This window comes from Oncorhynchus mykiss, chromosome 22 (genome assembly GCF_013265735.2).
Source record: "Oncorhynchus mykiss isolate Arlee chromosome 22, USDA_OmykA_1.1, whole genome shotgun sequence".
NCBI lineage: Eukaryota > Metazoa > Chordata > Actinopteri > Salmoniformes > Salmonidae > Oncorhynchus > Oncorhynchus mykiss.
In genome coordinates this window covers 17,865,237-17,878,605 of record NC_048586.1, presented here as the reverse complement: position 1 = coordinate 17,878,605, position 13,369 = coordinate 17,865,237, and the positions used below count along the sequence as shown (strand labels likewise).

The 13,369-nt window shown below is 41.5% G+C and overlaps 1 protein-coding gene across 3 annotated transcripts in view; it reads right to left on the bottom strand.

Moving 5' to 3' along the window:
- The window catches only part of LOC110501528 (pre-mRNA-processing factor 40 homolog A), a 34,546-nt gene extending 25,398 nt beyond the window's left edge, over nucleotides 1-9,148 (bottom strand). The window contains exons 1-5 of one of the 3 annotated variants that reach the window (XM_021579172.2): nucleotides 9,094-9,148; nucleotides 8,787-8,858; nucleotides 7,947-8,024; nucleotides 7,698-7,826; nucleotides 5,444-5,527 (exon numbers count right to left, since the gene is read on the bottom strand). In XM_021579172.2, coding sequence (XP_021434847.2) covers nucleotides 5,444-5,527; nucleotides 7,698-7,826; nucleotides 7,947-8,024; nucleotides 8,787-8,789 — 294 coding nt within the window. In that variant the 5' untranslated portion in view covers nucleotides 8,790-8,858; nucleotides 9,094-9,148. The remainder of the gene's footprint in view (nucleotides 1-5,443; nucleotides 5,528-7,697; nucleotides 7,827-7,946; nucleotides 8,025-8,786; nucleotides 8,859-9,093) is intronic. The other 2 variants (XM_021579171.2, XM_036958896.1) reach the window with 2 other exon arrangements.
- Between the last annotated feature and the right edge of the window lie 4,221 nt (nucleotides 9,149-13,369).

The following is a 13,369-nucleotide window of genomic DNA, read 5'->3' as shown; positions in this document are numbered from 1 at the left end:
CCTCGCAGTGGCAGACCACGTGTAACAACACCTGTACAGGATCGGTACAGCTGAACATCACACCTGTGGGACAGGTACAGGATGGCAACAACAGCCCGAGTTACACCAGGAACGCACAATCCCTCCATCAGTGCTCAGACTGTCACCAATAAGCTGAGAGAGGATGAAATGAGGGCTTGTAGGCCTGCAGTAAGGCAACTATGTTGCCTATGGGCACAAACCCGCCGTCCCTGGACCAGACAGGACTGACAAAAAGTGCTCTACACTGACGAGTAGCAGTTTTGTCTCACCAGGGGTGATGGTCGGATTCGTGTTTATCGTCGAAGGAATGAGCGTTATACCAAGGCCTGTACTCTATAGAGCCATGGCCAGCGAAGAGCCCGGATCTCAATCCCATTGAGTATGTCTGGGACCTGTTGGATTGGAGGGTGAGGGCTTGGGCCATTCTCCACAGAAATGTCCGGGAACTTGCAGGTGCCTTGGTGGAAGAGTGGGGTAACATCTCACAGTGAGAACTGGCAAATCTGGTGCAGTCCATGAGGAGATGCACTGCAGTACTTAATGCAGCTGGTGGTCACACCAGATACTGACTGTTACTTTTGATTTTGACCCCGTCTTTGTTCTGGGACACATTATTCCATTTCTGTTAGGCACATGTCTGTGGAACTTGTTCAGTTTTTCTCAGTTGTTGAATCTTATGTTCATACACATATTTACACATGTTAAGTTTGCTGAAAATACACGCAGTTGACAGTGAGGACATTTCTTTTTTTGCCGAGTTTACAATAAACTACACATTTATATACACGGTATTATACACAACAATATGAAAAACATACCAAACCATAAAAAATACATTATTCAGTAACAGTCCCCTAACCACAATCAAATGCTTTAGAGGCACCAATTATTCGAATTTTAAAGTGTATTGTAGATCATTCCACACATAAAAGGTGCAATGAAATTAAAAGGCTGATTTGCTTAACTCTAAACACCAAAGAGATCTCCAGAGTTTACCAACCCTGTGAATGGGTATGATAACTTGTCAACTTTTATAATTGGTTTGATTAGACAGCTCTTCAAGCGTTTTGTCAAAATACATTCTTACTCACCAAATATGGAGTTTCCCTGAGAAACTACTATAATTTACTGCTGTCACCTAGGGCTGTTGCGGTGACTATTACTGCCACACCGGCGGTCACAAGTCATGAAGGCAGTCAAATTCCATGTGACCGTTTAGTCACGGTAATTAGACATCTCCAAGCTGATACTGCCGATGGTCATTAGCAACTTTAATTTTTATTTCACCTTTATTTAACCAGGTAGGCAAGTTGAGAACAAGTTCTCATTTACAATTGTGACCTGGCCAAGATAAAGCAAAGCAGTTCGACACATACAATGACACAGAGTCACACATGGAGTAAAACAAACATACAGTCAATAATACAGTAGAAACAAGTCTATATACGATGTGAGCAAATGAGGCGAGATAAGGGAGCTAAAGGCAAAAAAAGGCCATGGTGGCAAAGTAAATACAATATAGCAAGTAAAACACTGGAATGGTAGATTTGCAGTGGAAGAAATGTGCAAAGTAGAAATAAAAATAATGATGTGCAAAGGAGCAAAATAAATTAAATACAGTAGGGAAAGCTAAATTATAGGTGGGCTATGTACAGGTGCAGTAATCTGTGAGCTGCTCTGACAGCTGGTGCTTAAAGCTAGTGAGGGAGATAAGTGTTTCCAGTTTCAGAGATTTTTGTAGTTCGTTCCAGTCATTGGCAGCAGAGAACTGGAAGGAGAGGCAGCCAAAGAAAGAATTGGTTTTGGGGGTGACCAGTGAGATATACCTGCTGGAGCGCGTGCTACAGGTGGGTGATGCTATGGTGACCAGCGAGCTGAGATAAGGGGGGACTTTACCTAGCAGGGTCTTGTAGATGACATGGAGCCAGTGGGTTTGGCGACAAGTATGAAGCAAGGGCCAGCCAACGAGAGCGTACAGGTCGCAATGGTGGGTAGTATATGGGGCTTTGGTGACAAAACGGATGGCACTGTGATAGACTGCATCCAATTTGTTGAGTAGGGTATTGGAGGCTATTTTGTAAATGACATCGCCGAAGTCGACGATTGGTAGGACGGTCAGTTTTACAAGGGTATGTTTGGCAGCATGAGTGAAGGATGCTTTGTTGCGAAATAGGAAGCCAATTCTAGATTTAACTATAGATTGGAGATGTTTGATGTGGGTCTGGAAGTAGAGTTTACAGTCTAACCAGACACCTAGGTATTTGTAGTTGTCCACGTATTCTAAGTCAGAGCCATCCAGAGTAGTGATGTTGAACAGGCGGGCAGGTGCAGGCAGCGATCAACCGATCGCCGAAGAGCATGCATTTAGTTTTACTTGTATTTAAGAGCAATTGGAGGCCACGGAAGGAGAGTTGCATGGCATTGAAGCTTGCCTGGAAGGTTGTTAACACAGTGTCCAAAGAAGGGCCAGAAGTATACAGAATGGTGTCGTCTGCGTAGAGGTGGATCAGAGACTCACCAGCAGCAAGAGCGACATCATTGATGTATACAGAGAGGAGAGTCGGTCCAAGAATTGAACCCTGTGGCACCCCCATAGAGACTGCCAGAGGTTCGGACAACTTGCCAACTGCCTGGTATTCAGCACTCTATTGTCCCTCTAATCACTCTGACATCAATGTAAATCGAATCAAAAATCGAATCAAACACTTCATGAGAGCCCATGTTGCGCAATATTTCTATAGGCTATGCAATTGCGCGAGAAAACAGAGTGATGGCCTCTATTAAAGAGAGGATTCCATCAGCGTTCTATAGGCTAGGCCAACTATATTTACATATTCCTAATATTAAGCACATTGCTTGTCTTTACAAAAGGAGTAAAGCCTACCTGGCTGGAATGAAAACGAACCATGGGAAAAGCGTCCTCCATTCGCTATTTAAGTGCATAGATTACATGTATTATTGTTTCGAGATAAGTGTATGATAATGGTCCAATATAAATCAAAACAAGTCTGATGGGTGACAATACTATCACTTGTGAATGATGCCCAGCGTAAGGCAAGAAACAATGCCTTTTTTGCAACTTTTTCAAATCATAGTTGCCTGATGTAGCCTAGCCCATAGGCCTATATGTTTTGATAATGTTTTTATCACAACTAAATGTGGCCAAATAACTTAAAATTAAGCACACTTTTCAAGGGGTGTAGAGCCTAACTGGCATATATAAGCAGCCCGCGAGTATCAAGTTTAGAGAAGATAATTTACTATAAAAGTGCACCTTGATAATAAAAGCAGTACATGCATAATCACGTGGTCACTTTTGACAATGGTGTTTCCCCGTGAATGGAACATTTGCGCTTATAGCCTACTGCAGTGTGCGCATTGCTGCGCTTATGTGAGGAAATAGCCTATTGGTTTATCAACATTTTAAGCTAAACGTTCTGATCTGTTATGTCAGCCACATTGCGTAAAAAAGTTTGATGCTAGTGGTTGTATTAATTTGGGATCTATCGCATCCGACAACTGTCCCAAACTATGTTTGGCATATTTAATTCTCACACAGAATAGAATAGATTGACTGTACTAAGGGGGATAGTAGATTGACATAGGCTAGAAGCTCTTGCTGTTTGTTAGGTCTACTCATGTTGTTGGCTGATGAAAAGTAAAGTTTACTTACATTAAATATTATTACATTCCATGTAAAGCATGTCAAATAGGTTCATACAGTGTTGTAGGTGATAAAAATCAGTGCTTTTTGGGGATTCTGTACTGCTGCTAGATCAGCCGAGATGCGAGTGGCAGTAATTCAGTTTATTGGAGGTGTTGAGGTGAATTTGGCACATGCACACTTGGTCAGAAACAATATACAGATTATTTCCAGACAAATTGTCTCTCTCGATTGCTCGTAAAATGTTATTTTGACCTTTTTTGGAAGTACATACCAGGTGTGACGTCAGTAAATGACGATAGTTGCTCACGGAAACTCCATATTTGGTGAGTAACGAACGCATTTTGACATAACGCTTGCAGAACTGTCTACAACTTAAAAAGGCCAAATATAGATTGGTGTTGCTTTCCAAGACGACATTGAATGTTCGACTTTAAAAAAATCAGCTTGAAAATCTATGGCAAAACTTGAAAATGGCTGTCTAACAATGATCAACAACAAACTTGACAGAGCTTGAAGAGTTTTTAAAATAAAAATTGGCAAATATTGTGTGCAAAGCTTCGAGACTTACCCCAGAAGACTCGAATTGCTTCCAAATGTGATTCTAACATTGAATTGGGGGTTGAAAACGTATCTAATCAAGATACATTAGTGTCGTTATAAAAAATATTCACATTATAATTTCTCTTCCATTTTGACAGTATTTTGTGCAGATTTAAATACATTTCAATCCCACTTTGTAATACAACAAAATGTGGAAAAAGTCAAGGGGGTTGAATACTTTCTAATGCTGAGCGATTAGTGCTTTTTGAGATCTGTTTGGTTTCCGTTTGATTATGAAAAATACCTTGGCATTGTTGAATACTCGTTTTTGATTGGCTTGAAGGGCATTCTAGAGGGTGCATTATTTCACTATATAAAACGCACTGTATATTAGCACGGTAGAATTCAATGTCAGAAGTATTACAATGTAAACAAACTTTTAATCCGCGTGTCTGCATATTTCAAGACATATCATATGAGGGTGTAGTGAGATACCCAATGTGCAGGACGAGTCTCTTATCACTCATCTTGAATAAAATATATACTACAAAGTTGGAACTTAAATCAATTCACCATCATTAACACAATGAAAAAAATCTAATGATTTATTATTAGAATAGCAGGCAGTAGGGATGGGGGTGTGAGCATGCCGGTCTGGGTAGATAAGATGTAGTCGTCGTTTGTGTGCGTCTAAGTTATTGTTCGTATATGGTGTAAAAAAACATATATACACACAGAACAAAACTATAAACACAACATAACAATTTCAAAGACTGTACTGAGTTACAGTTCAAATAAGGAAATCAGTCAATTGAAATAAATATAATAGGCTCTAATCTACAGATCTCCACCTTAAAGTTTTTTTTACAGAGCTACAGGATTCACATAGATTACCTATTTTGAGATCAAAACGGTAAATATCGCCGAATAGTGGCAAGTTTGCATCTCTGTAAGAAAACGTGTACCTGTACAGTTCTGAGGGAAAAAAAATGTTGCCTAATTAAGTTAGAATTATTATGGAGATGGAATGTACATGTTCAAGTTGTGTTGAATATTTAAATCCCTCTATATTGGTAGCCGGTGTCTGTTTTGGTAAGTGTTCCTATGCTTTGCCACGTTAGCTAATGGTGTCACTCCTGACAACCTGAGGGCTCTATTTTAAAAAGTGCAAAGCACAACAGTGAGGCAGTGGAGGAGGCAGGCGAGTGAGTTTACCGGTCCTGTTGGCTGCATCGCCGCAGCAGACATGTGAGGGGGCATCATCATCCCGGGCATCATAGGTGGCATCATGCCTGGTATCTAATAAAAGAGCATCATGAAATATTCATTGGACCCGTTAATTTCACCCCCCGCCTGGCGCACTGGGTGCACACTGGGTATTAATACACAGTGAGAGCAGACATGGCAGGGTGAGAGCGACGAACTGAGTCTTATACAGTGCGAACGGAGCCACAGCTTGTGATCTGTGAAGCTCCAATCTTCAGTTCCTCGCCGCCACCTGAGCCCCGTTTCTCAGGCAGGCAGCTGGATCATACACATCTCGGATCACACCTTTTTCATTTGGATAATGAGATCACACACTCCCCTCCGTATGCATTTGGACAGTGACGCTAACATTTGGAATTTGGCTCTATACTCCAGCATTTTGGATTTGATATCAAATGTTTCATATGAGGCAAAAGTACAGAATGTCACCTTTTATTTAAGGCATACCAGGGCTCCGGACTTTGGCCTAATAGGAAGTGAATGGTGAATTTTTATTAACTTTTAGAAAAAACAAAATGTTTGTGAACACTACTACATCAATGTCGATGCTACCATGATTATGGACAACAATGAATGAATCGTGAATGATGATGAGTGAGAAAGTTAAAGAAGCAAAGGTCATACCCCCCCCAAAAAATGCTTCCCTCCCCCATTATAGGTAATGGTGAGATGTTCGCATGTTGTTGTAGCCTCCAACTTTTTCACTCATCATTATTTATGATTTTTAACTTGTTATTTCTGTTAAAGGCCCAGTGCAGTCAAAAATGTGATTGTCCTGTGTTATATACAGTGGGGCAAAAAAGAATTTAGTCAACCACCAATTGTGCAAGTTCTCCCACTTAAAAAGATGAGGCCTGTATTTTTCATCATAGGTGCACTTCAACTATGACAGACAAAATGAGAGAAAAATCCAGAAAATGACAATGTAGGATTTTTAATGAATTTATTTGCAAATTATGGTGGAAAATACGTATTTGGTCAATAACAAAAGTTTCTCAATACTTTGTTATATGCCCTTTGTTGGCAATGACAGAGGTCAAACGTTTTCTGTAAGTCTTCACAAGGTTTTCACACACTGTTGCTGGTATTTTGGCCCATTCCTCCATGCAGATCTCCTCTAGAGCAGTGATGTTTTGGGGCTGTTGCTGGGCAACACGGACTTTCAACTCCCTCCAAAGATTTTCTATGGGGTTGAGATCTGGAGACTGGCTAAGCCACTCCAGGACCTTGAAATGCTTCTTACGAAGCCACTCCTTCGTTGCCCGGGCGGTGTGTTTGGGATCATTGTCATGCTGAAAGACCCAGCCACGTTTCATCTTCAATGCCCTTGCTGATGGAAGGAGGTTTTCACTCAAAATCTCACGATACATGGCCCCATTCATTCTTTCCTTTACACGGATCAGTCGTTCTGGTCCCTTTGCAGAAAAACAGCCCCAAAGCATGATGTTTTCACCCCCATGCTTCACAGTAGGTATGGTGTTATTTGGATGCAACTCAGCATTCTTTGTCCTCCAAACACGACGAGTTGAGTTTTTACCAAAAAGTTATATTTTGGTTTCATCTGACCATATGACATTCTCCCAATCTTCTTCTGGATCATCCAAATGCTTTCTAGCAAACTTCAGACGGGCCTGGACATGTACTGGCTTAAGCAGGGGGACACGTCTGGCACTGCAGTATTTGAGTTGTTTGTTCCCAAACTCTGTTCCATTATCATACTTTTCACAGTATAATTCCAACCTCAGTGTGGAAGTATATATAAAGAATCATTTTTTTTTTACTGAACTGGGCCTTTAAATCCAAAATGCTGGAGTATAAAGCCACATTTTACATCACTGTCCAGATACATAAAGAGGGGAGTGTTAGTTTATATTGGCAGCAAATAGTACAAACCCAAGTGATGAGAATATTTTTGTGCCAACTCTTGGGAAAAGGTAGGTTAAAAACAATTGCAACACACTCCAAAGAGTCAACCAAAGCTAAGCTTCTAGTCCAACTCCAACATTGTACTTCCTGGGTCCCCGGCAAAATTCATTAGGCCTATATTCAATTAAAATCGAATCACTACACGAGGTGGTCTAGGTTGTTGAGAGCTAAACTGGAAAATTCCAACAAATGACAAACGATTGATCTTTAAAATGTGTGGCCCACATTCTGTGACGACAACTGATAATGACAACTTAAAGCTTGATAGTCGGCTCACCTGTCCCATCGGTGGCATCATGCCAGGTGGCATCATGCCAGGCGGCATGGGAGCCATGTTGGGAGGCCTCTGTCCCATGGGTGGAATTCCCATTGGTGGGTAATGAGGCGGCATTCCCGGTGGTCCCATCTAGACAGGTGAAAATATAGGAGACACATGCTGTGAGATTCAACACACTCAATGAGACCCCATTTTGAGATGCCATTGGGAACACATAGAAGATACAGGTGTTTTCCAACACCAACTTACAAAAGGCGGTGGCATGCCTGAGGTTGGGACCCCAGCAAAAGGAGGTGCTTGGCTCTGGCCATTATTACCATCTGAAGACTGGACATGAATGAACAAGAGACCCCATTTATACAGTTACAGCTTGTATGTTAATATGGCTCACATATGTACTGTACTAGGCCTAGTCCAAACGGAAAACGTTTTGCAACTTAAACGAGTATGTATTAGACAAATTCAGGTATGTCCATCCCTGTTCCCTGTCTTGCTTCCGTTTGGTTCCTAGAGTAAACGGTTAAGCGGTTTTCGTTGCAAAGCAAAACATGCTTAACTTCCCGTGGGCTGTTCAGTTTTTTTGCAACCAAATTTTGCTAATAACAGGCAGGCTAGCTAGATAATACAGTTACCGCCATGCTAGCAAACATAGCTACCTAGCTAGCATGAACTATTCAATACATTGACTAGCTAACGTTAGCTGCTATTCTCGCGGAGTGTCAACGCAAACATATTGCTAGCTAGTTGGATAACGTGATGTGTTCACACAGGTAACTCCTCCACAAATAACATTACCCCTTTAACGCTGGTCTAACTTTTGCTAGGTACTGAAAAAGGATTCCCTACAGCAGTACGCTAACGTTAGCGAAGTAGCTGCAAACTAGCTGAGTAACGTTAACTGTTGAATTAGCTAGCTACGCGCTAACTAGCTAGCGACAGTTGACGACACACACTAAGCAAATTAAATATAGCTATGTTGGTTATCCCCTTTCATATATTGATCGTTTATGCCAAACACCTCATACAGTATGATACTTAAATGAGCTAGTAATTCAAAATATGGACATATTATCAATAAACTGTACTCACCATGTTGACTTCACGGTGAGCGTCCAGACCTGGCCACTCCACAATAACGTGCAATCTGATTGGTTAGTTTGCCTTGAATGAAAGGGCAAAGGTGAACCAAATGTTCTCAATACAATCTACGCACAGATTGTAACTTGTAATTCTGTCGGGTAGACAACTGATTTTTCGGGAACTCATGGATTCTTTAGACTGAAATATCCCATATTTTTTCGACTGAATGTTTTCTTCATAATAATCACATCTGAAATATATATTTTTTATAAACTAAAGTATCAGCTATCACATCATGTAAGCGTCAAGACTTTACCGGTTTTAGGTGATGGATTTTTTTCTTAGATGGTCAAGGACATCAACCACCCGAGCAACGGCCTGTTCCACCCCCTACCATCCACAAGGCTAGGTCAGTACAGCTACATCAAAGCTGGTACCATGAGACTGAAAAACAGCTTCCATCTCAGGGTCATCATCAGACTGTTAAATAGCCATCACTAGCTGGCTACCACCCTGTTACTCAACCTTGCGCCTAAGAGGCTGCTGCTGCCCTAAATACAGTGCATTCGGAAAGTTATCAGACCCCTTGACTTTTTCCTAATTTTGTTACGTTGCAGCCTTATTCTAAAATTCCTAATCAATCTACAAACAATTCCCCACATTGACAAAGCGAAAAGTTGACATTTTTGCTAATTTATAAAAAAACAAAAACAGAAATACCTTATTTAAATAACTATTCAGACCCTTTGCAATGAGACTCGAAATTGAGCTCAGGTGCATCCTGTTTCCATTTATCTTACTTGAAAGGTTTCTAAAACTTGATTGGAGTCCACCAGTGGTGAATTCAATTGATTGAACATTATTTGGAAAGGCACACACCTGTCTATATGAGGTACCACAGTTGACAGTGCATGACAGAGCAAAAACTAAGCCACGAGGACAAAGGAATTGTCCGTAGAGCTCTGAGACAGGATTGTGTCGAGGCACAGATCTGGGGAAGGGTACCAAAACATTTCTGCAGCATTGAAAGTCCCCAAGAACGCAGTGTCCTCAAACATTCTTAAATGGAAGAAGTATGGGACCAGCAAGACTCTTCCTAGACCTGGCCGCCCATCAAAACTGAGCAAGACTTGTTCAAGGAGGTGACCGAGAACCCAATCGTCACTCTGACAGAGTTCCTCTGTGGAGATGGGAGAACCTTCCAGAAGGACAACTATCTCTGCAGGCCTTTATGGTAGAGTAGCCAGACGGAAGCCACTCTACAGTAAAAGGCGCACGACACTCCGCTTGGAGTTTGCCAAAAGGCACCTAAAGGACTCAGAAACTAGATTCTCTGGTCTGATAAAACCAAGATAAACTCTTGGCCTGCATGCCAAGCGTCACATCTGGAGGAAACCTGGCACCATCTCTATGGTGAAGCATGGTGGTGACAGCGTCATGCTGTGGGGATGTTTTTCAGAGGCAGGGACTGGGAGACTAGTCAGGATCGAGGGAAAGATGAACGGAGCAAAGTACAGAGAGATCCTCGATTAAAAACCTGCTCCAGAGCGCTCAGGACCTCAGACTGGGGTGAAGGTTCACCTTCCAACAGGACAACGACCCTAAACACACAGCCAAAACAACGTAGGAGTGGCTTCGGGACAAGTCTCTGAATGTCCTTGAGTGGCCCAACAAGAGCCCGGACTTGAACCCAATCAAACATCTCTAGAGAGACCTGAAAATAGCTGTGCAGCAATGCTCCCCATCCAACCTGACAGAGCTTGAAAGGATCTGCAGAGAATAATGGAAGATAATCCCCAAATACACGTGTGCCAAGCTTGTAGCGTCATACCCAAGAATACCTGAGGCTGTATTCGCTGCCAAAGGTGCTTCAACAAAGTACTGAGTAAAGGGTCTGAATGCTTATGTAAATGTGATATTTCGTTTTTTGAAAATGTTATACATTTTATACATCTGTTTTTGCTTTGTCATTATGGGGTATTGTGTGTAGATTGATGAGGGGGGGGGGGGGGGGGACTATTTAATCCATTTTAGAATAAGGCTGTAATGTAACAAAGTGGAATAATTTCAAAATCTTAGCTAGCCGTCATCATCATGAAACAAGTCGACAATCTACTGGCAAATCCTTTTCAATCCTGGTCATATAAAGATAAATAATGAAGAGAAATTAAAGATAAAACGTATCAGTGCTCACTGGACATTGGACATAAACATTACACAACAAGTTGGAAATCGCAAATTCAACAATGAGTGGTTTGGAAGTAATCAGTGGCTAACTGCAAGCATTGCAAAGTAATCACTAGCCTGCTATTCAGTGGGGTGGGTGTGTGGTCCAAGTATGGGTTTAAGGATCTCTTTTCCAAGCTTAACAGGATAAACATTCAACATTGGCAATGTTGTCAATCCAGCATGACTTCTGTCGTGTTCAAAACAACTGGAAACTTGGAACTGGGAAATCTCAGACTTCATTGAGTTCAAGACAACTGGGAACTCCGACTTGGATAATACGGTTTGAACTCGGAGTTTCAAGTCGGCAACTCTGGCCTCTTTCTAGAGCTGATTCAAACTAGTTTATTTCAGAGTTCCCAATTTTCTTGAAAGCACATTGAATCCAGAAAATGCCAGACTTTGATGGCAACATTTGCCCACAAAGGACCGCCGCGCCACCTCCCTGTTCAAGTGAGCACAGCATAACAAGGTGAGTATGCCAGGGAGATATGTATGTTGTAGCTAAGAAAGTAATACTAAGTGTATGTTGTGTAGTAAGCTGTTAGTAGCCCATGTTCCTCGCCCTAATAATTTGGTCAATTTCCCCCTCATAATTTAGCCTACTGTTCAGACTCGGTGGTGCACATGTAGCATATAGCCTGTTTTAGAGAAATGTCATCATCGAATATTGTAAGAGCTTTCAATGACTGCTTATAATCCCCCTTTTTTATCCTATGGTTCTGACTTGGTGTACAGGGAGAATACTGTAAGAACGGCCCATGTTCTGAATTCTGTCGCTGTACATTTCTAAAGTGCTGAACAAATAGTTATTTTGACTAAGTCCATCCTTGCTCACTCATTAATGCCTTAATCGAAATTAGCAGTGACAGAGTTGACAAGCAAATACTCAAAACAGACATTCTTATCTCAAAAAATAAAAGTCAATACAAACATTTGTAAACTATGGAAAATTATTAATTTGACAAAAGATAGAACGTCTATCAGATCTTTCAGCACGGAGTTGAGATTAGACACATTTTTCTTATTTATTCAAGTGGTATACTACGTAGCAATTGTTTTTCCTCAGTTGCTTTATGACTCTAAAACCTAATTAAATTGAACATATTTGAACAAAAATTCATATTCGATGATAATCTATAAATAAAATAAAATGTATTTGTCACATGCTTCGTAAACAAGAGGTTTCGACTAAAAAGGAAATGCTTACTTATGGGCCCTTTCCCAACAATGCAGAGAGAAAGAAAATAGAGAAATAATTTTAAAAGTAAAACACGTAATAATACAGACACAATGAGTAACGATAACTTGACTATATACACGGGGTACGAGGTAATTGAGGGAGACATGTACAGTACATATAATTCCTAGTTAAGTGACAGATAATAAACAGTAGCAGCAGCATAGGTAATGAGTCAAAAAAGTAATGAACTTTCACACAAAGCTGCTAGCCATCAAGCTAACGAAGTTGGTAACAGGTGAGTTTTGCAATGGAGCCCTCTTTGGCTGGAGAAATAAATGAATGGTTCCAGCGCTGTAGGAGCTGTATCAACTACGCTTTCTTTTGGGACAAACCTGGATCACTCAGAGTTCCAATGCACCAATTGTTTGCTTGCCGAGGATTATAGGCTTGAGGTTGCTTCATTGATCATGCAGGTCACCAGCCTACATAAGAAACTGGGGAAAACTCAGAGTGGAATGTTTACATTTTCTTCGCCGGTGGCTGGACTGCGTTCGCGCTTGTTGGATGCATCTCCGCCTTGTCGTTTTTTGTTATCTGACTGGCTGGTGTTGCCTGGAGCTCCCACATCTGATAGCGGAGTCGAAGGAGCACAGCAAGAGGAGCAAGGCAATCAATGATAGTCGCATAAGCCTCCTCCAACGTCATTTTAGAGAATTTGGCAGAATGTCCCAACGGCCTCACAACCGTAGACCCTATGTAACCATGCCATCCCAAGACCTCCACATCAGGGTTCTTCACCTGGGGGATCGTCTGAGACCAGCCACACGGACAGCTGATGAAACTGGGTTTCCAAAACCGAATATTTTTGTACAAACTGTCAGAAACGTCTCAGGCAAGCTTATCTGTGGGTCTTGACCTGACTGTAGTTTGGTGTCGTAACCAACTTCAGTCGACATATGCTCACCTTTGATTGTCACTGGCACACTGGAGAAGTGTGCTCTTCGTGGATGAATCCCAGGTTCAAATGTACCGGGCAGATAGCAGACAGCGTGTATGTCGTCGTGTGGGAGGTTTGCTGATGTCAACGTTGTGAACAGAGAGCCCCATGGTGGCGGTGGGGTTATGGTATGGGCAGCCGTAAGCTATGAACAACGATCATAATTGCATTTTATTGATGGCAATT